We start from the raw sequence: 23,955 nt of genomic DNA on the forward strand, positions 1-23,955 counted from the left end.
ACAAAGGACATCAAACACAAAACCTGTTGAGGCAGATTCAAGTTTTTGAATCTTTTTGAATCTCCTTAGCTTGCTTTATTTAAAAAAGCAAAGACATGCCAATCACACTCTGAATCACATTAAATTACTACTCTCTCCTCTCAGGGTGCAATCAGACCATGATTCCAGACAAGAGCCTGGTATGCCATACATATAATTATTAGAACCAACTGGCCTTTCTTTTCTTGACAGTTTCCTGAGCTATTGTGAAAGAAATTGTTTCTAATGAACCTGATTTTGGTTTGATGGTTATATAGAAATCGTTTTCAAATGAAAAGCAATTAGTATCATTTTTTGAAAATTATGTAAATTCTATTTTTTAAGTGATTTTAGCTCATAATTAAAGGAAATATCAAAATGATTTTTATATAACTGACGACAAATAGTTTTTTTAAAACTGTAAAATCTGATAAAACCTAAAAAAAAAATACAATTTCAATTTTTTTTTTTTTTTTTTTAGCACTTTCTAGTCTATTTACTAAACTTGTTGCAAATTATCATCAAGGGCACAAACGTTTGTGTCATAGCAGTATGTTATAGTACAGATATGAATAAACCGCTACACTTCATCTAATTTGCATAAAGTGCCGTTTAATAAGAGCTGATGCTGAGCTGTTTTGACGTGCATCAAGCATGGAAAGAAATGGAGCGCAAACCAAAGTGTTTTCCTGCTGCGCAACTTGGAATATTGGTTAAAGAAAAGACACTTTTGGATCTGCACGCGTGTACTGTATTCATCCAGCATGAGGAACAATGTTTATTAGGAAATATTGATTAAATATTGTCAGATAATATTACAGTTAATAGCTATGACTGGCTGCCTCCTTAACATCACGCTGGACTGGAGCCACTGTGAAACATTAAAAATGAGAGAGACAGAAAGTCATGTGAAAAATAAAACTGTTGAATTCCTGCTCTTTTGTCTTGTGTTGTGTTGTAAAAAGCTCTGCTAAAGTCACTTTGTAATGTGTCTTTTAAACCGTGTGTCTCTCTCTGTCCCTCTGTGTGTCTGATAAAACATTGCTGGAAGATTTTAAACCTGCTTTTCCCAGATGTTAAATTTCAGAGACAGTGTCCTCTGTTGCATTGATATATCAGGTACAGCCACTATTTCTATCCCATATTTTGCGTCTCTAAACTTAAAATACATGTCACATGAACTCAAATATTATTTTCAGTAGTGCCACTTCTCCTCAACCTCTGGGCTGCCCTTTATTAAATAAGTAGAAACACGATTTGGAAATCCTTAGTAAATATCTCATAGTGTCACACCAAACTGAAGAAAAGGCTGCTGAAGATGTAGACTGAACACAGAAATATAACCCAAGATAATAAAATTATATTTCAAAGGAACAAAATAAAGCCTTGGAGGCAGTTTCTCCCAAGTATGAATTTTTAACTACCAGCTGTTAGAGAAAATACGACAGACCAGGTGAGTTCCAGCTGCTCAGATGTCTAAAGAGTATTATCATGTAGTCATGATGTTAAAGGTCATGGGCTCTGACAAGCTCATCGGTTAGAAAGAATATTTTCTCTAACTGGCTGTACTTTTCATTCTACAACTCTTTATAAAGGCCACATAAAACAAAACAAAACAAAAATTGTTTTAGTCATTTCAGCTTGATAAAGCTGTCTATGATTCTATTAAGATTTCTGTCTTAAGGGTATAAGAGCTGACTGTACCTCTCCCCACGCAGCAGCAGGAGGCTCCACTGGCGGGTAGTGTTTAGGCAGATCCCAGGCCACCTCACTCATGAACCACTTGAAGCTCTTGCAGTTGAGGCGGTTCCTCAGTTCCTTCTGTACTGTCATGTCTCCTGCCGACAGGTGGCGGTACTCCGGCCGACGCTGGTAGATGTATTCGGCGTACTCGTCCATCCACACCTCCGCCACGCGTTTCAGGTTCTGAAATCAGAGTGAAACCTACTGTTTTCATTTTACATTTTAGGCATTTAACTGAAATCCAAGAGCATACAGAGAACAATAACGTAAGCTTATTTTAACAGAAGTATAACCAATGAATACTAAGGAGTTGCAAATACCAGAGACAGTGACAATATTCTTACACATATATTTGCATATATTGTGTAATGCTAGGAAATAAGTAAAGTCAGAAAAAACAATGTTAAGCGTGTTCACTGTGGTCTGGTGAGGCTCAACAGGAATTTATGTTACCAGTAGAGGAAGACTAAAATAACTGTGTAGCAGTCATGCTTATTCACTCTTTAAATAGGAAGCAGATGATTGTAGTTTTTTCCATTTCTTCTATCATGAAACATCAACATGAAGACTTTCTGCAACTGATTGGACAACCAAGTTTGCTAGGCTGAAATTGGGGATGATCTAGGAAATTTTGTAGAATTTCACCTAAATGAGCTGCTATATTTAGTTTAGAATAACTTTAAACCTGCCTTTATTGATTCTTTTTTCCCACTTGGGCGCAGCACAACAAGCTGTAAAAAAAACAAACTCTGACATATTATCACATTATAAAGTTTTTACGGCTAAAGTGGTGGCATATTCACTCTCCTTTTAGTTCCGGTTTGGTCTTCATCAACTCCTAAAAGAAATATCTGACTTTTTAGCATTTAGCTGCTCCAATATGTTCACCAGCTAGTTGCTAACTGTGCTAGTCGGGTAGTTTACAACTGACTGCTGCTGCTGCTACACGCTGATGAGAGAAGTAAGAGTGAACTGACATAAATTGAACAAAATATGGCTATAAGGTTACAACTGAAAAAGTGTTGAGCGAGTGATTCATTTTCTTTTCTGCAAAAAGTACAGTCAATATCGACATCAGCAAAACGTGACACAAAAACACTTGTAGAGTTTAAGAATTTATGTGATAATGACAAAGTTTTATTCCAGTCAATATTCTCAATTATTCAGTTATTATTCTCTCATTGCTCTTTGTTTTTAAAAGTCTTCGCCGACGTACACACACAAGTTAAATGGTGGTTACTGCTATGTTGTGCTTATTGTAGCTGAGCTGTGATGATGAACTTGACTGAGTGCCACCTCCTGAGGGGCGCCATCATTTAGTTCCAGGAATTAGTCTCAAAATCAGGCAGAAGACCATGGAAACAAAAGCAGAACCCGGGACAATGGGTACCAGTTCAGGTATCGGTAGGTAAGCTCTGCAGTGGAAAAGGCCTATATGGTAAAATTGTGGACTGTAAAACCAAACAGTGAGCAGAAAGAAAATGAAAAGTTTAAAGCACAGAACTCAGGGAAACTGCAGGGTTAGGTTATAATCAGTGTATGAAATACCCTGGGACAATCAGCCACTAGATACAAGTAGCTATACAAGAACAAGCATGGTTGCATTTTTTTTATTGATGTATTTGATTTTCTGTGATATAAGGACTGTTTACGGATGTACAACATTTTCCTTGAGATAAATAAAGGACTTTTATTCTGTACATAGTATGTATTAGTTCACATTCACATTTTTTATTGGACGTTTTAAATATACAGGTGGAGCTAATTGCACTCATATGCCATAAATGCTTTGACTGCAATATATATTTTTTTGTGTTATTTTAAAAACAATCAAAGGATGTGATAGTTACATAAAAATATACCTTACTGTGTAGATAAATATTAGGCCCATTTTTGAGACCCCCCTTAAAATTCATTTTGAGGGAGTCTGACCTGTCAGTTAACTGGTACCAGCCCCCCCGTGACCCCCTGTATTCCACACACCGGTGATCTCTCTCTGTTTGTCACTATGAACCAGCCCTTCCACATTGCACGTAGTCAATAAATCATTAAATCCATTGACAAATGTTGACTAGTGCAGCTTTAAATAGTTTTTCACAGAGCTTAGTTTTACTTCAACATGTCTAATCCACTCACTGAACCACGTGATGATTGTTCTGTCTTCCCACAGTTGCCTAAGTCAACTTATTCTCAACAACGTTTTTTCAGAATAATATCTCATCGGCAAACAGACACCTGGTGATTTATGTTAGCTTTGAGATGCTGAGGCATATCTTTATGATGCAAGGATTCACCCTAGAGCGGTAGATGGAAAATGAATCGTTTGGTGAGGAGAGCACTGACAGGGTCCAGAAACAACAAAGAGTTAGAACATTAACATACAGGATGACGGAAAATGAAAATCCTATGTCAAACAGTAAAAGCCACTTGAACTTGAAAGTCTTACAATCAACTGGTTTGTTGGTAGATCTTAGTGCTTCTGGACATCCTGTCTTTAACACAGACTGAGCCATCATCTTTACATCCTGGCTTATTTGATGTTTTGATTGATCTGACATTACGAAATGATCAAAGCAGCTCAGTAGAAAGGCAGCCAGTCATCACACAGGACCTGTCATTATGTCCTGGGAGGCAAGCAATGGAAAAAACAGAAGCAACTTGTGTCTCGTCATGAAAGCAGATAAAACACTGAACTTAATTATGTGGTAATTTACAGGCTGGATTCATAAAAGACAAATTATTTTTCTGTTTCCCTCTCCAGTTTCTGTTTCTCTCTGACAAGTCTATCATGACAAATGCAGCCTATTATCTCATGAAACACTGAGCTGACTGAGAAATTGGTTTCATTTGGAATTGGTTCAAATGACTGAATATCTCACACATAAAGCTCAAAGCTGTATTTTAAAAATTCTAGTAGTTCCCCAAAATGTCCACAAACAACATTAATGTCTTCATAAATTACTGGGAAATGTATAAAACTTAATCTCCAAAACATTTCCATTGATGATTGAAATGAAATGATGCTGATGCTGTCCTTGGTTTAAATATTTCACTCAGTGTAAATATCATATAGCTTCAATGAAGTCTTGAGAGAAGCAGACAGAAAATTAGAGTTGTGATTAGTCGATTATTCAGTCGAAAGAAAATTAATCAGCGATTATTTTGATAATCAAATGTTCATTTTAGTAATTTTTTACAGCAAAAATACACACATTTTAATTGTTTTCTTTGTCCTCTGTGATGTTAAACTGAATTTCTTTCGGTTTTGGACTGTTGGTCGGACGAAACAAGACATTTGAATTGTTTCAGTTGTGTTCTACAAACTTAAAGGATAAGGCTGGTGATTTTCTATATTTTTTTATTATCAACAAATCTCATGTGCAGAGTTGAATCAACAACAATTGTGCGTGTGTCTGTGTGTATCCAAAGCCTGATATATCTTATTCCTCTTTGCCATCGACCTGCATTGTTGTCCAAAAACTATTAAAAACACGTTCGTGAGCCACACCGTTGCACTGGGTGACATTATGAAGAGTTTGGTCACTTTCTTTTGTTTAGAAACGACTCCAAAGACTAATAACAGTGATCACGTGTCTGAAGAGTAGTTCCTGTGTGAGACAGACGCCACTGAGCATGTGCTGGGACATAGTTCTGTCTACAGAGCTTCACTAGCTTGTGCTACATATCATTACCTCTTGACTTTGTACTGAAGCTCTTTGAGAAATTCACATAGTAGTACATAAATGCATAAATCTACATACATAGTATAACAATGGTGGTCTACTGCACAGATATATCAGACTTTGGATACACAAACAACATCTGTAAATATATGACTTCATTGTTGGTTTGGCTATGCAAATTTGTTGACAATAATAAAAATATAGAACATTGCCAGACATATGCTTTAAGGATAAAATAAAAGGTTTAGGAGGTTAAAACAAAAAACAAAACACATCTATTGAATCAACACAGAAACAGAACCATTATCATGTCCCGGCAGTTTTGATGGTAATGATCATAGAAGTCTGGAGCACACAGGGGATCATATTGAAGCAGCTTGTCTCTTTGTTTGACTCCATTTTAACACTGAGCCACCTGCAGGTCTGGTGTAAAGCCTTTTACAAGACATCTTCCTGGGGAAAATTATCTGCCAAGAAACTGTGTGAATTGTGTGAAATTTGTGAGAGAAAGATTTTGAATTTCAGATATCGATGCAAAGCTGAGAAGAAAAGTGTCTCCTTAGAAATATTCTAGAAATATCCTGAAACCAGCTTCCTTTATACTGTATAAACTGTCAGTTAGTGTGGCCATTGTAAATGTTATGAGCAAATTGAGAGCGCTTGTCTGACATTAGTCATCCTAAAATGTTGGCTGGGATGGGAGCTGATATTATGTGTTTGCATTTTTGCTGTTTTTAGGAGAGAGGTCCCTTTAGGTTTTGTATCTCTATTGCATTTTTTTTTGGGTCTTCCTTAATATTTAAATGTCTTTTATCACAGTGTTTATATTGTATCACAAATGTTTCCCCTCGACTACAACAAAACAAATTTCTGCTGTGCATCTGTAATTCAATGCAAGATGCTTTTGCAGAAGACTTAATGAGGGCAGATTGAAATAAAAAAATAAATTAATACATAAAATATGGCCAAAATACATAATTTAGTGTACATTTAGGCCACAAAATTAGCATTCATTGGCTTTAATGCATCTGTCATTGATCTCTATCAATCATTGTGAAAGCATCCAATATCCTAACTTCAGAACGAGACTATGTGAGTGGAATAAAAAAGATAAGCAAGTGACGAAGTCGATACAAGCTGTGAGCGACAACAACTGCAGCGCAGACAGCTTCTTCTACAGGTTCTTTAAGCTCAGACAATTGCAAACATGAAAGATTTACACCTGAGCGATGGGAAATCCAACCATCTGAAGCCTTTGAGGTGTAAAGAAGTAAAAAAAAAAATCGTGGAGCCTGTCAGCCTCTGAAGTAAGGACGCATGTCTGGGAATACAGATGGTAGCAGCCTTGGAGGTATGGATGGTGAAATGAATGAGAATACTCTGTGCTCTCCAGGTGAAGTGAAGTTCAGTGGTTCTATATTCCTCCATGTTTACTGGACTCGGGGGGGATCCAGTAATGCACACACTGTGGATGTGTCTCGAGGGCCTTTCTTGTACCTGCTGAAGGGACTCACCTGCTTCTTTATAAAACAAGTACGGCATCTTTAAGTGCATATAATGTTCTCTGCACATTAATGAGAGAATCATGAATGCTAACTTACAGGGATGAGATATGTCAAACCCTCCCCCCAAAAAACCCTGCATATTGAAACAGCACAGAGGAAAAGGAAGTATTGGGTTTAATTCTTACTTAAGGCGAAGAATTTTTAGACCATGACTGAAGCTTTTCATGGTGAACCATGAACAAAACCTTAAAGCAACCAAACTCTTTGTTGCCTTCCCTTTAAAAAAAAAAAAAAAGTACTTGAGTAAATTAGTGCTTCAGGTCTGTAAAGTTGGAGGGCTGGCAAAAGATGAATTTTAAAAAAGGACATCCCAACATTTAGTTTCTTGTAGGAGTATTGCCCCCCAAAACACTGGACCCTACACTTCCCATAATGCTACCTGCTTGTCTTTTAAACTCCACACCTTAATGTTTGTAATATAGGCTTTCAGTCAAAAAATCTTTAATTTGAATGTGCTGTATTATGACAACAATTATTATTTAAAATGAACATAATATTCTCTTCTGTGATATTAAACCATTACCAGATACAGTTCTATCTAACAACTGAGATCAAAATACTCTTATGCAGATTCTACACTTTCATGGTTCAATTTAGCCATGTTGGAATGTAAATATTATCTCAACAACTACTGAAATAACACAATAATCTGTATAAAAGTATACAACATCTGTCAGTGATTAAAATACCATAGATTTTGAAGATATTATTGAAGTTCAATGATCAAGCTGAGCCCTTTCATTCTTCTGTTATTTCCCTGTCCATCTTAGTCAGTCTTCTAAATCTCAAAATCTATATTTGCAAGGTTTTCTCATCACACTAAAAGGCCAAAAAGAGAAGGAAAATGGATGAATGTGTTCCTCCTCCTCCTCCTCCTTTGGTTCACAAACAACCAAATCTTTATGCAGAGCTCTCTGTCCACAGACTCTAAATCTGTTCAAAACTAAAGCTATTTTCTGACAGAGTTGTGACATTTTCTTTTCCATCTTGAGTGTCAGTTCTGTTGTTAGGCTGCCTTTATCTGCCATTCTTTTAAAAGAAGCATTTTCAAAACATTAAAATAGTTTCTGTGAAAGTAGATTTAACTGAGGTATCTCCACACCTCAGACAATCCCCCGTTTGACATCAGAAAACAGCTCTGCTGTCTCGTTTTTGCAGAAAAAACTCGGCTTTCTTCACCACGAGCGTGATAGCATGTATATTTAACAGCATATCAGTGAATTCAGTCCACCTTGTGAAGTGAAGGAAGAGGTCTTTGTTCATTGTCTGTTTATGACCTTAAAAAGCTCAAATTTCTATATATCACAACAATGTTTTTAATTCTCAACTACAGTCCCATCCAGTCCTGACAGATACAGTAACAAACAGCTTCACCATTCATCCAGTCAACTAAAGCAGATCCGTTAAAAGGGAAAGGCCTGGTTATGTAGTTTTGAAACTACCATGCAGAGAAGGACACAAGGGGCTAAACAGAGTTAATCACAGCTTTGAGGTATGGTAAGTATTCTGGTATTGTTGTACCTGATGTCTGTGTGATATCAGCATTCAATACAGCCTCAATGAAGGGCTAATGGTCAGACAGACAAGGCAAAAACAGAGGCCAAGAGGTTTAATTACATATTCAGCTGAGGCAAACACAGCCAGGTGTCAGGCTGCAGCTGAGTCATGCATAATGAATAGCGTTCAGCTAGAGGCCAGATCAACATTTTTTAAAAAATTTCTTATACTTCACCCAAGTGTTAAAGCTCACGTGGAGTAAAGAAACTTCAACTCATTACTAGAGAACTGTACGTTGTAGATTATAGATAATGGAGTCTGATATGTGTTAAGAAGGTACTAAAGCTGCTTCTAAAGTGCCATTGTCAGTACGGTGTCCAAAACTGAATTTTAATGACGGTTTAAAGGGTAAATTCTTCACTTAGGGCTGGGCGATATGGCTATAAAATCTTGAGTTTTTTCAAGCTTGCGGTTAATTCATGATTTGAATCAATTTCGGTTTGCCAGCAAAATGCAGGCTTGAAACATCACATTTTTGTACATTTGTACAAGAATAATGAAAGACCTGCAGCACCTGCAAGGCTGTCATCATAATACAGAGAAAACAGGTCATCTCACACAGCTATTGACTGTCGGTACCGGATGCTTCAACTAAGTATATGAGGGGCATCCCATAGAGCAGAAAGGTCCGCTCACTTATTGATCTGCTGCTGATCTGCTAGCTAGCGTTAGCTACCCGACAGGTAGGGACAAACTGAACAAGGCTAAATTTGGAAACCCTTCAGTCGACGCCAGGATGATACCTCATCAACAAACATAAACCGAGAGCACAGATCAGTTTGCAGAGTCATTTTCAGTCTGTTATTCTTGTAGATGTGACTTTTAATTCATTATGAGATAATCAGAGACAACTAGCCACCTGGAGTCACTACAGTCCTGTAAAGTGCAGCAGGTGCACATGTGGTGTAACTAATCACACCAACTTACTGTTGACTTTGAGATTGTTGTGATTCAAAACAACCAATGTATCATCTACCATCTTCGTTCCTTTTGACTAAAAATAAACTTTACACTTTTCACAATTTACATGTTTTACACATCATGCAAAAACAAAAAATGAAATTAATAAAATGAAATAAATTTATCACCCAACTCTAGTATCAGTTCTATTTTAGGCTGAGTTTCTTTTGTAATCATCACGTGAATCATCGTGGTATTAGTTTCAATACCGCTAAGAAAAAAACAAAGAAACAAAACAAGCAAATAAACAAAAGACAAAAAAAACCCATCTCAACTTAATATGAGAAACATTAGTATGTTTTTGTATAAAACCCTTTTTTTCATTTGACAAAAACCATTTAAGTTAAGTGTCACATGTTGTCTAATTACAAACTGAAGAATAAGAAGTACAAGAACTTTGCCGGATCTATAGTTTTCAATATTCTGTGCTCCAAATACGTTTTGGGTAATGCCAAAAAAGAATCAAAGATTGACAATCTGAATCTGAATCACCTCTGGGTGACCCACAGACCTCTCTATTTATATAATGAATCTATCAGCCTGATACCACTAAGAGAGAAGACATCTTAAAGAAGTGTTGTGTTCACATTAACATGCATTAAAACAATCTGAGACTCACCCTGGCCAGGCTGACCCCTCCAGGAACTTTGTAGGGGACATACTTCCTGTAGATGTGTCCTACCCTGGAGCAAGGGATGTCCTCCATTCGACCACCACACATCCACACCTACAAAGAGACAGAGAGAGAGAGATTCAGCAGTGATAAAAACACATATATAAGAGATTTTTGCTCATAGCAGCAAGATAGTGTGTGTGAAACTGAACAGTGTGAATATTAGATGAGCTGACAAGGCCAACAAACGTGTTTGAATGGATAGCAAACAAGGTTAAGATGTAAGAAAATGGAAAATATGGAAGGAGTGGGAGGATGACAGTGTAGCAGAAGGACATGAGATAATGTACAGTATATACAGAAGTTTGTGGGGTATGTTGACTGGGTCATGAATCCAGGAGGGAGTGATAAAAGGACGGAGAAGGTAAAGAGAAGGTAAAACCAAGAAAAAGCAGAAAGTGACAATAATTCATAGACAGTCTGTACAGACAGACTCATGTTTACAACTGGAGATATTAATATATTTGGTTAGCAAATTAATGTCTTTAAAAAAACTGAAGGTATTAATCTTAGTATGTTTGGCATTTTAAATTAACGAAGGACTTACAGTACATCATGAAAAGATCGATCAAAATTGATGTAAATGAATTTTCTCTTGATTGACTAATCATTTCAGCTATGGCTAATTAGCTTACAGAAGTAGATGGAAACCAATGAACAATCGGTCCAAAAACTGTAGAGCATGCAGTTGAAAATTATTGGCAAAAATGTAAAATATACCTAATTTGTAGTTAATAAAAACTTCACTTCTTCAAATCACCGATTTCATCTTGTTTTAAGTTGATTGTGCAGCTTGTGATTGTATTCTTCATCATTAAAATCTATTATATTCAATACAAACATGTTATACTTTTCAAAAAACATGACCTGTGATGTAGGAGGCTTCTTGTGAATATGATTCCTTCCATGCTGAATTATTCATACTTTCCTTGACCTGCCACCTCACAGCACACCATCCTGCACATCCTCCCACACCCCCTTTTCCACCGAGGCAGTTCGAGGCCCAGTTTGGAGCTAGTGCCTAATCTCGAACCAGTCACATGACTGCTGGTAATGGCATACTTGATAGGTTGGGTCGGTTTCCGGTTCTGCTGGTCCGGTCTGGTGTGCAAGTTTAAACTAGTTTGATTTTATGCAAACTGAACTGGCTTTTATGTGACTGAACCGCATGGGCTCTCATTATATTCAACTCAGGAGTGACTGAGTCACGTGCAACACCTAGTTGTAAAACTTGGTATTACCGGTCCAGTACTTGGCTCAATATCAAACCGGTTTGAACATTTTTACATTGGCCCAACCCTGATACTTAAAGTAGGCAGTAGGTAGGACATACTTATTGTGTATGTAACAGACAGTATGCGATTTCGAACACAGCCAAACTGTAAAACTGTGATGTAGTCCGCCATATTTGTTGTGCTTGAAGATCTTCTTTTTTTCGTTTTATGGCAAACAGTGTTAAGGCTCATCACTGCCACCTCCTACGTTGGAGTGTGCAATGCTTGAAGTTGGCTTGAAGTTGGGACACCAGAGACATGTACAGTTACATAACGACTTGGGTCTCAAGCTCATAGAAAAGCAAGCTGGTTCTTAGAAGGTTCGCAAGTTGTGAACCGGCACTAGCGTCAATCTAGAACTAGAACTAGGTTGGTATTGGTGGAATGGGGGTACCAGATCTTGCAATCTACTCCTTTTTCTGTCATGACCAGAATCTCTTAGTTCTAGTCTGGAAAACTTCTTTGATATAAGCAACAATTTTCAAGTTATTTTAGTAAAAATTAGTCACAGTTTTGGCATACAAATGTTTTATCCAGAATGACTTGCAATGCAGGTGTCTTTCACAATGACACAGGACATAGACTGGCCACAGGGGAAGCTCAGTGACTCAATAACGCGAGGGAGATGTTGTTCTTTCCCTGACTGGTGTACTTTTGTTCTGAACTTGCTAATTTTCAGTCAGTTTGTTGATATTCTGCATCGCTCCCCTTCCAAATCCTCCAGAGTGGACATCAGCTGGCTGCTATTTCAATTCAATTACTCCTTGTCAAGTTTGTTGCACCACTCCAGCTTGGACAAACAGAAAAAGGGAGAAATAGCAGATTGAATCCACCCTCTCCACATCTCGCTGTGGGGAAGGTGTGGCCTGCTACACCAATCCCTTCCATCCTCTCCACTCCTGCACAGAGACACTTGAGCTTAATAACAGGGGAGCCTAGCTGCAGGAGGGATTGAGAGCTTGAGTTCAGTGCCAGTCAGATTAAATTGAAAGTCTTATCACTCACCTCTGACACACAACCTCTGCAATCTGATCACCTCAAAACATGGATACTAAAATCGCTACACCAAAGCACAGGTTGGCATTTCCTTTCATTTAAAAATAGCAATAATCCTAACTTTATTTATGCGGCACAAGTTACAAAGTGCTTTAACGAAGAGCTTTAGTTCTAGTCAGTCATTCTACAGTTGCCACATGAACCCATATCTGCCTACAACGTTGACTGCATTTACATACACTTAAAATTAATCAGATTACTCCTGACTTTCAGTAGTCACCTGATTTTTCAGACATCATGTAAAAGAGCCATGTGGTTTCCTTTTTAGAGGTTAGGAGACAAAGACATCCCTGCTTAACAGGTGTTGGGTGTTGCCAAGAGATACCAGATTGTATGGTCATCTATAATTGTAGAATTTTTGACCACTAGTGGCACAATGGAGCAATGGTCAGTTGGTGACAGCAACATGCTAAGAAAAATAGCAATGTGCCAAAAAAAGCGGGGAAGAAGAGAGACCGTAAGTTACCAAACATGGATGAAAACAATGCAGATTTAAAATGAATCTTTGCAATTAATTTATGAGGAGGAAATGTTATTAATACATTTGTGAGGACTTCTTGCATTTTGGTGAGTAAACTCCACAGGGTACCTTTAACAACATTTCTTAAAGAGTTTTGAAGTCTTTGCATCTAAATGACAAAGACAAAAGACAGAGAAAGTATTATGGCAACTATAAAGCAAGATGTAAGAAACTATTATTGTATCCAAAACCACTGAATCTAAATTCTGAAATGTATTGATCTTCCCTTCATGATGTGAGAACTGTTCCATTTGGAACAATAAGTCAGTAGGTTATTTGTAATTAAAGACAAAGATAAAAAAAAGGTGTTTGTTACTAAAGCTTACTAAGCAATAGAGCAAACATTAGTTCTTCTATATATTAGAATTTAACAGGGCTTTAAATAAGCATTTACCCTGCAAGGCAGCTGGAGAGATTCGTGAGATCAAGTCATCACAACATCATGCGAGAATCCATCTTGTCAGACTTCACGTTATGTGCATGTGTCTGAACCACCAGTGGTTCAATCAGTGTCCTATGAGGATTCTTGTGCGATCTCGTGATCTCACGAATCCACCTGCCTCGCAAGGTAAGACGGTGATAGCGGCGCTCGAACTTAAGGATGTACAATGAAACGGTGTCTGGTGACAGTAGAGAAAACGCCACAGCAAATTTCGAAATGGGTGTTATTTGGATGAACTGACCACATATGGGAATCTAAATGGTTACTTTCTCCCCTGAAAAAACGTCAAAACTTTATAAAGTGACATATTAACAGCGAAAATACAACAGTTTTTAGCCTGGTACAATTTAATCTCCACCATGATGCCATCGCTGCTGGTGTTACACCATATTTGGTGATTCATCATATTCTGTGACCTGCCCTGATATTCATCTCACTCCTCACACCTGAACCAACCTAACCAATACTGAACGTCACACAGTCTAATGGGTCACCAAATACGGTATATGACCTGTTGGTGCAAATGCATTCTGGGATACCCAGTTAGCTGCTGATGTAGCAAAAAACCCGCGGTCAAAAAAATGCTGAAGTGGCTGAAAAACACTGGCGGTAAAACAAGTAAGCCCCCTGAAGAAAACCAGTGGCAGACAAAACCACGAAGATGTGTTGGTATCTTCCTCCCACGGCTCCCAGTTCCATCTACATCATCTATCCAACACTCCGGTAAGTTAGCCAACTATTGAAATATGGTTTTGATGCCTTGCTTAGCTGTATAAAATGTGGTCCATGAGGTGTCATATTATTATTATTATTATTATTATGTGTAATAATGACATGAGATATAGGGAACAAGAGGACGTCAAAGAAGAGGTTCAAGTTATTTCACTGGTTTTCTCCGACAGCACGAGAACAACTGTCATTAACATTACTCGCCACCATTATGCACAGCTGCACATATGCACAAACTGCACAATAACGCAACTTAAAGATTAAGTAAACCATTATTGGGGTGATATTTCAGTCATCATTATTAAATGTCAGAAGGATGAAAAGAATGATTAATTTTATAGCGCTCATATCAAAACAGACTTTACAAACGGCTGCCAAATTTAGAATAAAATGGAGAGATTATTTATATGGGGAAATAACGACTTGAGTGTAAATAAAGAGTATAAAAATTCAATACACCTTCGATTGACATTTTACCAGAACGCAGCGGAGGCTGCAAGAATAACAACACAAAAAAACCTTTGTGAACACCAGGAGATGTGAAAAAAAATACTGACAACCTTTTAAAAACAGGTGTGATAACAAACATTTTAAATCACTGCAGTCATTTGGTACATTTGATCTTGTTAAATATCCTCTCCTTTAGAGGCAGCAGCAGTAAGGAGATAATGATGAGATTGATGTATGCATGAATTCAAACAAATTGAACTGAATGCTATGTTTAACTATGCAGCTGCTCAGTGTTTAAAATAAAATGAAGTGTTCAGAACTTCCGTGGTGGACCAGAGCGAGTCAATTAAGTGATGCGAGTTACTGAAACAAAGTTATTTAACTATATTTATTATGTAGAATGAAAAAGAAGAAAATAACTTTAATTTGGGATAACGGCTGTTAATTCAGAACAGAAAATTTAATTTCGAGCCCTGGGTGATAGACGGTGATAGACAGATGGTTCATCCAATCACCTGCCAAGTATTTTTTTGAAAGTGCTTGCCCTTTTCCAAACAGTTTCCAAGGACGACTTCTCAAATGGTTCTGTATAACAAACCATCTGGTGCATCAGGTTAAACAAGCATTGACATTCAAGCTTAACATATGACATATGACAACTAGATTTAATGTTAAGAAAAACTGAATAAAGCACTCTTACAAAAGGTGGCTCTGGCTGACAACTGACATTTAGTAACAATTCAGTAACAATTCAAATACCCTCCTTCTTCTTTGTTTTAGGGTCACCAAACTATATCATAGCTCATTTGCTCCACAGCTTATAATGCTGATAACTTTGACATGGTCTCAACTGGATCATTTGAAGATTCCTTCATGCCATGTGTGATGAATAAGCACTTTGTTAACTGCTCTTAAAAGTTGTTGTTAAAGTTGGAGTCACAATGTCTATTGTCTAAACTTTGTTTAATCAGCATAACAGATTTGGACTAAACTCAGTATTCCTGTTCAGCTTGAGTGTTGCATCCTTAAAGGTATATGTGTACACAGTCCAGCTCCTCTAATCGATATCTGCTCTTTTACACTCCTGCTGTAAAAGTAAAAAGCTTCACAGTGGATGAGATGAGTCAGTCCTGTTAAACAAGCCAATGTAAAAGCTTTCATGCATGTCATATATGTGGAAATAGTGTTATTCGGTATCAGTAAGCAATAGAGAGCAACAAAAAGGATATGTATTAATATAAAGACGAAGAAGAAGGAGGAGGTAAAACAATTTTGGCAGTAAATTTGATTTGGACGTTCAAATTTCATAAACAGCAAAGTTACTTCACTGGAAATTTCCCTCTTATGAACAACATTTAGTATTGAAATGCAGCATATGTCCAGTCAAATCAAACTACCCAGCGGTGGCCTTTGTGCTTAATTGAGTGAGACAACAAAAGTCTTTACTCATTCAAACCAGAATTCAATTATTGTGACAGAGTGTTCTGTCTATCCAGAGCTCAGTGACACAGGCAGCAGAAAGTGGGGGGGGGGCTAGTTCTTAACATGCTGGCCAAGTCGCAAGCAGTTATGGCTACGCTATGGAAAAATTCATGCTGAAACACCAGACAAAAGCATAATCTAATAGGGTATTCTGAGTATGATTAATGTGTAGAGTCTTCGATGCGACAATGACTCGAACAAGAGTTGAAATCATAATGAGGAATGTTGCTCAATTAGCTATTTAGTTTGTGAGCTGTGGATAAACAAACAAAACATTTGGAGAGATATGGGAACACATTCTTTCCTGCTTTACAAGCATTTTTATGTCAAAATATTGTACATGTTTTTAGATGCATCTGGCCTGTTAACTAAAAGGAGCTCTGGAGGGAACTTAAACGTACACCATGTGGACCAAGATCCAAAAAGTGTTGAAACTCTGCCAGCCCTAATCTGTGATATAAACGATACTGCACAGTATGAGCAGAACATGAAAAACAACAAAAGCCTTTTGAGAGGGGCTGCATATTTAATAATAATAGCTGTGATTACATTAATCCCAAAATGAAGAAAATTATCTTAAAAGACTTAATCTATCCTTTATAGCACTTAGATAAAACAATAACTATACTGAGTATATAGTTGACTATGCAAACAATGGGAACTGAAATATTGAATATGATCCATACATACATCCACCTGTTTTGCAAAAAACAATTACATATAAAATTTTGTGATTTTCTGTTAATTATATACTGTTATAATTTCTACTGTTAGGATGTTAAACATGGTCAAAGGTCCAAAACTTGAGGTGAACATATGTAAGCTCCCTCCGAGTCAAACGCCAGGGCTTCAACCTGTGCAACGTTACCTCTTCTTCCTCCTCATGATGACATCAGATTGATCACACATGCTCACAAATGTAAAACTTTGCATTCTGGGATACATAGCTTTGGCCAGCTTCAGCCAACAGGTGGTGTAACTTCATCAGTCAGTCAGTCAGTCAGTGACAGACATGGTTGGAAGTCTGCTAAGGTGCAGCTTCTGGAAGCTCACCATTCACAACAGAGTGGGCTCACTGGGGGAGGAGGGGGGCCTTAAAGATTCAGCAGTTTGAGACAGCGGCTGAACCGAGGGGCTGCATACAGGGCTGGTATAAGATATAGTAAATGAGGAGTTTTTGAACTGCAAATCTGCGAAAGTAGAGCCCCAGAATATAAATATGGACTTGAAAATGTGCATAATACACCCCCTTTAAAACATTTAATATAAACCAATTAAATAAAGATTTTAAAATATCGTCAATATTAACAAAATTAGCCTGATTCCAGACCTCTGACCACATCTCAGATTTTTTCAGTGATTTAAATAGCTCTGGTGCTGTGCTCATCGTTTGTTCCCTTGGAAAAACAAAACAATGTCGCAGGGAACAACATTGAGGACGTTATCATCCTGTGCCAAAACCAGGAAAATAGGGACAGAAAAACTGCCACAAAAATGACAACAAGTGTGGATGATATCAACGCAGGTATACAAGAAGATTTATAGAAATAATCTCTTATATTGGCATATTTCTTTAATCAACATGGCAAACTTTAATTTAACTGCTACAGTTACCCACTTCTGTGTCAACTGAAAATGATGTCAACAGGAATGAAATGTCAGTCACTACTGATTGGTCAGGGATAAATAACCCCCCTCCAACATACTTCCAATCCGTATCCATATCCAATAATAGTATGTAGTATTCGTACATACATAAAATGTACAACGCCAAACATAAAACGCTGAATGACCCACGCACTTCTTGTGATTCAAGTCATTGCTCATCAGAATTGGCACGAAGGTCACAGTGACACTATTGATTGTGATCTATATTACACTGCAGCACTGTGTGTGTGGCGGTGCTGTGTTTCATGTTTGTTTTTTGTTTTTTTACCTTGAAGGAGATCTCGTACTGTTCTCCTCCCCATATCTCCAGACCCGTGTCATATCCTCCCAGCTCCCAGAACCACTTCCTGTCCACAGCGAACAGCCCACCTGCCATCACCGGTGACCTGGAAGACAGAAGAGATGCACACGTCACGTCATCATTTAGCAAAAACAGCTACAAAATCAGCAGCAAAGTAAAACGTCCTCTGTCAGGTAATCAATTCAATCAGAGGAGGAAAGACAAATAACGATGTGGTTAGAAAGGCCTTTGTTTTCTGAACAAAGTGTATGTGTGTTTGTGTAAAGCTCACACGGACATAGTTTTGCTTAATGTTTCTTAATGGTTGGTATGACATTGCTACATGGTTTCTGCATAGCTAGGCTGTTGATGGATGTTTCTTCAGTGTTCAGGTAGTTTGCTGCGTTGTTGCTACATCGCTGCTGGGTAATTGCTATGTGTTGTGAGTGTTTGGTAGAGGCTTCATGCTTGCTGGTGTGTTCAGAGTGGGTCTTGGGCAGTTGCTGGGTCATCAGTAGGCGGTTGCTATGGTGTTGTCTTTGCGAGTGTGCAGTAGTCACACAGAGAGCTGGTGTTAATAGTAATAGCGGTCGTGTTGCATGGCAATACGGAGACAGACACTGGGTTTAAAAGCTTCAGTCTCATGCATACAAAGAGAAATTATGCATTTTACTGTTTCAGCAACATAGACAAAATGCAGTGAAACTGTAACAGACATAATGACAAAGGCAAAGACTATTTCTAGATTTATTCTGTCTCTCTGATTCATTATTCTATAAAATATAAACGATATCTAGTAGTCCACAGAAGACAAGTGCAGAGGATGTTTTTTGTATTGTTTTCATTGTTTTTCCTCTAACAAACAAAATCAAAACAATAAATGAAGTTCTAAGTGTGGTCACCCATTTAAACTTACTGTGAATCACCTGAATGAGACAAAATGAAGAAACCACCAACATTTAACAGCCAACATTCAAGACTACGGGAGGTGAATATTTATACCGAGAAGATTTGTGGTGTTTTTCAGGATGTTGATCCACAGGTATTAATGGAATTCAGTTCAATGATGTCATGAATATTGTTACACTCATCTTTTTAACCTGGAACACCCTGAACCCTGGCATTACATAAAATGGGAGGTGTAGACTTCATAATCAGATTACTGTTCACTGCTGTCACTGTACTCCTTTTCCTTGAACATCAAAGCCAGATTTGTACATATGACCTCATGCTGTATAGCTCCATTTGATAATATAAACTGGCAAATCATAAGGACCTATTTCTGACCACAGAGGATTCAGTCAAGAGAAATTCAGTTGTGTTATCACCTTTTACAGGATGTGAGATGAGTCAGGCTCTCTACATAATTCTCTCTTCATCTTCTATACTTACGTGTGTTTAACAAGAGCTTTTTTTTCCCCACCTCAGCACAGGGCAAAACCAATTAACCCATCTGAACCACTGTGAATTCTGACTGGTTTGACAAGCCCTGCTGTGCCAAACAACATAATGGTCCTCGGCTCAAGAGTGCAGTTGGAGATCTTCCATGGAGTGTGACTGAATGAAATGTATCAAACAGCCTTCTCATCAGGGCACCAGTGTTATTTCAGGGTCCCTGACATCACCCTGTCGGGGTTCATTTTGCAATAATGACCTGCTCACTGTATATTATCCAATACGCAGAAAACAGGAGGAACAGAAGGGAAGAGAAAGAACGTTTTTTTTTCCAAAGAGTATTTTTTGCATTGAACTCTGGAATGACAAAAGGTAGTCGAGATCTTGGTGGCTTTATGAATCCACTTCATAAACATACAGAGAAAAGAGGTATAAGGTGAGAAACTAGAGGCGTCAACTTTCTCTCTTGAAATACTAAGTCAATCATTTTCTTTCAATGAGTCATTATGGTCTCAATCACTAAATCCAGGCTCTCAAATAAGTTTGCTGGTGGTCAGTTTGGAAATTATTGCTCTGTTAATAAGATTTGAAGACCTATAGTACCTTTGATGTCTGCCGTGTGGGTGTTGATTGACAGTTGTGATTGACAGTTGGCTCACCTGCTGCTCTCCCCGGCTTCGGGACTCACACTGGAGTCGGACTAGTGTCGCAATATTCAGTAAGTTTAATGTTACTTGATTATGATACTAGTCCTGTTAGCACAATTTAGCTAAATTAGCTAATGTTATCCCAAGTTAGCACTGCTCGGTGTTCCGAGTAAGCTAATGTTAGCTTCGGTCCGAGGCAGTGTTTCCAGAGCGTGAAAGGCAATACCCACAATCCTTATTTGGAAGGTCCTGGCTCCGAATGGAGAAGACCATAAGCTGCAACTCTGGGCTTCAAACCAGCTCCAATGCAAACTGATCGGTGACATCACACCTCATTACATCTATTTTTATATACAGTCTGTGGTTGTGGGTAACCATATAGGTTGCAGCGGCTTGCCAAGGAGCCAATGCGCACCTCCCATATCTCAACAATGTATTGTGCAGACCTTTTAGTTGCTTAGTTTGAATTTGTCTTGTCTTTTTAATGATGTATAGAAAGACTAACAGAGATTCAGGCTTGACAAAACTGTTCTAATTGAGAGGACTAACAGGAAGCACAAATGTTGCCCTCAAACTCTTTAAATATGTTTTCCACACTGACTCGCCTGACTGGGTCGCAGTGTGTCTGAGCAGTTCATTGCACATGACTGGTAACTGCTGTACGCTGGAGGAAGAAAACTGCAGAAAACACAAAGTCGACACACACACACACACACACACACTCTTTGCCTCCCAGAAGTAGGGCTGAATGAAATGCTGTGGACAGACTTTCATCAGGAGACAAAGGATAAACAACAGTCGCTGCAGGGGGACAAAGGAATGGTGTGTGTGTGTGTGTTTGACTGCACAAAGTGTGGTAATTGCCAACTGTTGTATGGTTACTGGCGTGAGTGATCATTGCAAAGAGAGCATAGACACTGTGTGGGCACTGATTTGTGGGGTGGAGATTGTTAGCTCTTGTATGCCAGAGGGAGAAAACACAAACATACTTCACCTCCCTGGAGTTGTGTGGAATGAAACACACTGGCTTCAGGATAGACATAACACTGATATCTCACAACTAAGATGAAGCTAGTGAACATGAGGAGCATTTAGCCACAACATGTTCAAGTTTAATTCACTAGGATGACGGCCACAGGCATGATCAGCTACTGTTTGCTCATAAACACTGTTTCCTTTTAGCATTAATGCTAGAACCATTTTTGAGCAAATATTTGATATGGGGTCTGATATGTTTACTTGAGAAACTGTAATGTAATTCAAATAACAAAAACGTTTGATCTTATAAACTGCCAAGCTTTCACAGAAGACATCTGCATAGACATTAAGGGGATATATTCTGCATTTTTCAAATTCTATATTCTTAATCTGGGGCATTACTGGAATATCTATGTATGATTTACAGTTAAAAACAAAACAAACAAACAAAAAAAAAAACTCCTTATTTATCTTCTCAGTGGGGAAGGGTTGACGCAGGCTTCCTGGGCCAGTCACCAAGGCGTTGGATTATTCCTACCATACACTAGAAGACTTTGAAAAGACTTTTAAAAGATTCAAGTCTGACACCCTCTCACATCTAAAGACAATATGTCATAAGACCCTGAGTTTAGTCACAGACTACAAAAAGATTGGGGATCTTGCAGGGTCACTTTTTCAAGACTATAACTAGATTCTTAGATTATTTCCTATCTTGCTCCTGGTGGAAATTTTACAAGAAGAAAAACTGTTGAACAATGGAGCAGAAACAGAAGCAGCTTTTGGCCACAGCCTCACTGGTGTGTGCAGTGGTTTGTTCTGAAAACCAAGCCAAAAGAAAATGTAAATTAATTAATTCAGTTATAATTGAACAATAACAGCTGTAAAGAGAAACAACAGACACTTCACGCTGATTGTTCCTGTTATTAACTCATTTTCATTTAACTTTAAATTTTTTTTTTGGGTGAGCGTTTCTTAGATCATATAAGCTAAGACATAAAACATCATATCACACTTCACACATCATCATTTTCCATGATGCATGGGAAAACGAGGTGTTTTTACAACATTAAAACAGCTACACAGTTTATACAGTATTTCTGTTTGGAAACCCCACAAACTGTACAAAATATGAATTAAAGGTGAAACAGCAGCAGCCTGGATACAAAGGCAGAAAGTCACAGGTTTAATTCCTCCAACTGGCCTGAAATCATGTATGAAAAACCTGTCAATACACTGCAGACACACAGCAGCTGACGAAAGAGGAGGCCATATTATACACAGAAATATTAGCTTTATCTGAGTGAATAAATATTAATATGATTTATGAAAAGGGAAGCTAAAGGGAATCGAGAATGCTGAGCTTTCAAATTTCATCGGGAGTCATTAATAACACCATCAAGCACATCATGTTTAATTAGGAGAGTACATTAAAAACATGCACACCAAGGGCGACCATTTACTGCATACTGCTGTTAGAAACTGAGTACAATTAGCTGATAATTAGCCTGATCGACCACTGTCAGTAATCAATACAAACATACATCATTAAACCATTAATCAAACCAAAAACTAACAGCAGTCAACATCAGACTACCTTATCACACTTTGGCAGTTACCCAGAGTTTCTGTAGTGGTGACAACACTTAAAAAAATATACATATTAGCAGTTTGAATTAAATTGTCCTTTCTGGGGAAAATATTACGCCAAAATCCCTTTAAGAAGATAAAAGGTATCATATGTTGACAGTCTTCTTATCAATTTGGCATCAATATAATCCATAAAGATAAACTGTATTTCTGTGCAAACTTTACATTTTTCCTCGCATCAACCCGCTACCAGCCTCCGTTGCTTAGCTGTGCTATTTTAGTGGGAGAAAACCATGGGAATGAAAGGCAAACTGTTTTAAAAATTAAGATTTCTCACTAAAATAAGAGCTGGTTATTGGATCAGATACATGCCAGTTTCATGACCGCTTTACAGATCATTGATTGCGGAACATTTTGGTTTTTCTTGGGATTTTTTTTCTTTTTTTGCCATGGCGGCAAAGATTTACTAGTGGAAACACTGCTCATACTGCCCCTTTATGCAGCCCCTCAGTTCATCCTCTGTCTGAAACAGGCCGTTTCAGGTCCTGTCTCTTTAAGGCCCTCTTTCTGAGGAGCCTATTCTGCTCTGATTGGCCAGCTTCAGGAAGTTGCATCTCGGCTGACTTACAGTGGCTCAGGAGGCTACGTCAACAAACCATCAATCTTGTTCTTTACTTGAAATGTAAACTTTTCAAATCCATCTGTAAATGTTATAGCCAGAATCAGATCTGAAATATGAGAGTGGGAAACACATGGAAAAACCTTAGCAACAACCTTAGCAACCGAGGCTAAGGAATGGCTGGCCGTTTATGGGCATGCGTGATGAGCCAATTACAAAAAGACAATTACATCTGATTGACGAGAGCCGTGACACTGTTTACATAAAAGTTGGTAAACTCTTCAAGTAAAGGCGTGGACTGCCCGTCCACCTCAAGGTGTAATTATCAGTCTTTACAGCTTGAGCACCGGGTGTGGAAGTTAGTATGCACACAGACTATCTCAGTGGGCTTTTCAGTGCAGTACAGTGCATGTGTCAGCTCATTGGCTAGGTAGAAAACTAGCTGTTCAGAGCAGGCTAGAGCCCTGGCTTTTGGCTTGCAGGGAGCATTTCTACTCACATTAACCTCAAGTTTCGGAAGTTTGACCATGCTTAACATAGATATCTGACATCATAAAAGTATATAAAGTCACACCAGGAGCTGATGCTAAGGTTCAAGTGGAGGAAAGAGAAAATGCTGCTGTTTTTGC

At 38.1% G+C, this 23,955-nt stretch overlaps 1 protein-coding gene across 1 annotated transcript in view; it reads right to left on the reverse strand.

The window, feature by feature from the left end:
* LOC137196071 (polypeptide N-acetylgalactosaminyltransferase 10-like) overlaps positions 1–23,955 on the reverse strand; it is a 106,375-nt gene that overhangs the window by 8,864 nt on the left and 73,556 nt on the right. The window contains exons 7-9 of the mRNA XM_067608879.1: positions 18,089–18,206; positions 10,146–10,253; positions 1,723–1,944 (exon numbers count right to left, since the gene is read on the reverse strand). Coding sequence (XP_067464980.1) covers positions 1,723–1,944; positions 10,146–10,253; positions 18,089–18,206 — 448 coding nt within the window. The remainder of the gene's footprint in view (positions 1–1,722; positions 1,945–10,145; positions 10,254–18,088; positions 18,207–23,955) is intronic.

This window comes from Thunnus thynnus, chromosome 13 (genome assembly GCF_963924715.1).
Source record: "Thunnus thynnus chromosome 13, fThuThy2.1, whole genome shotgun sequence".
NCBI classification, from domain to species: domain Eukaryota; kingdom Metazoa; phylum Chordata; class Actinopteri; order Scombriformes; family Scombridae; genus Thunnus; species Thunnus thynnus.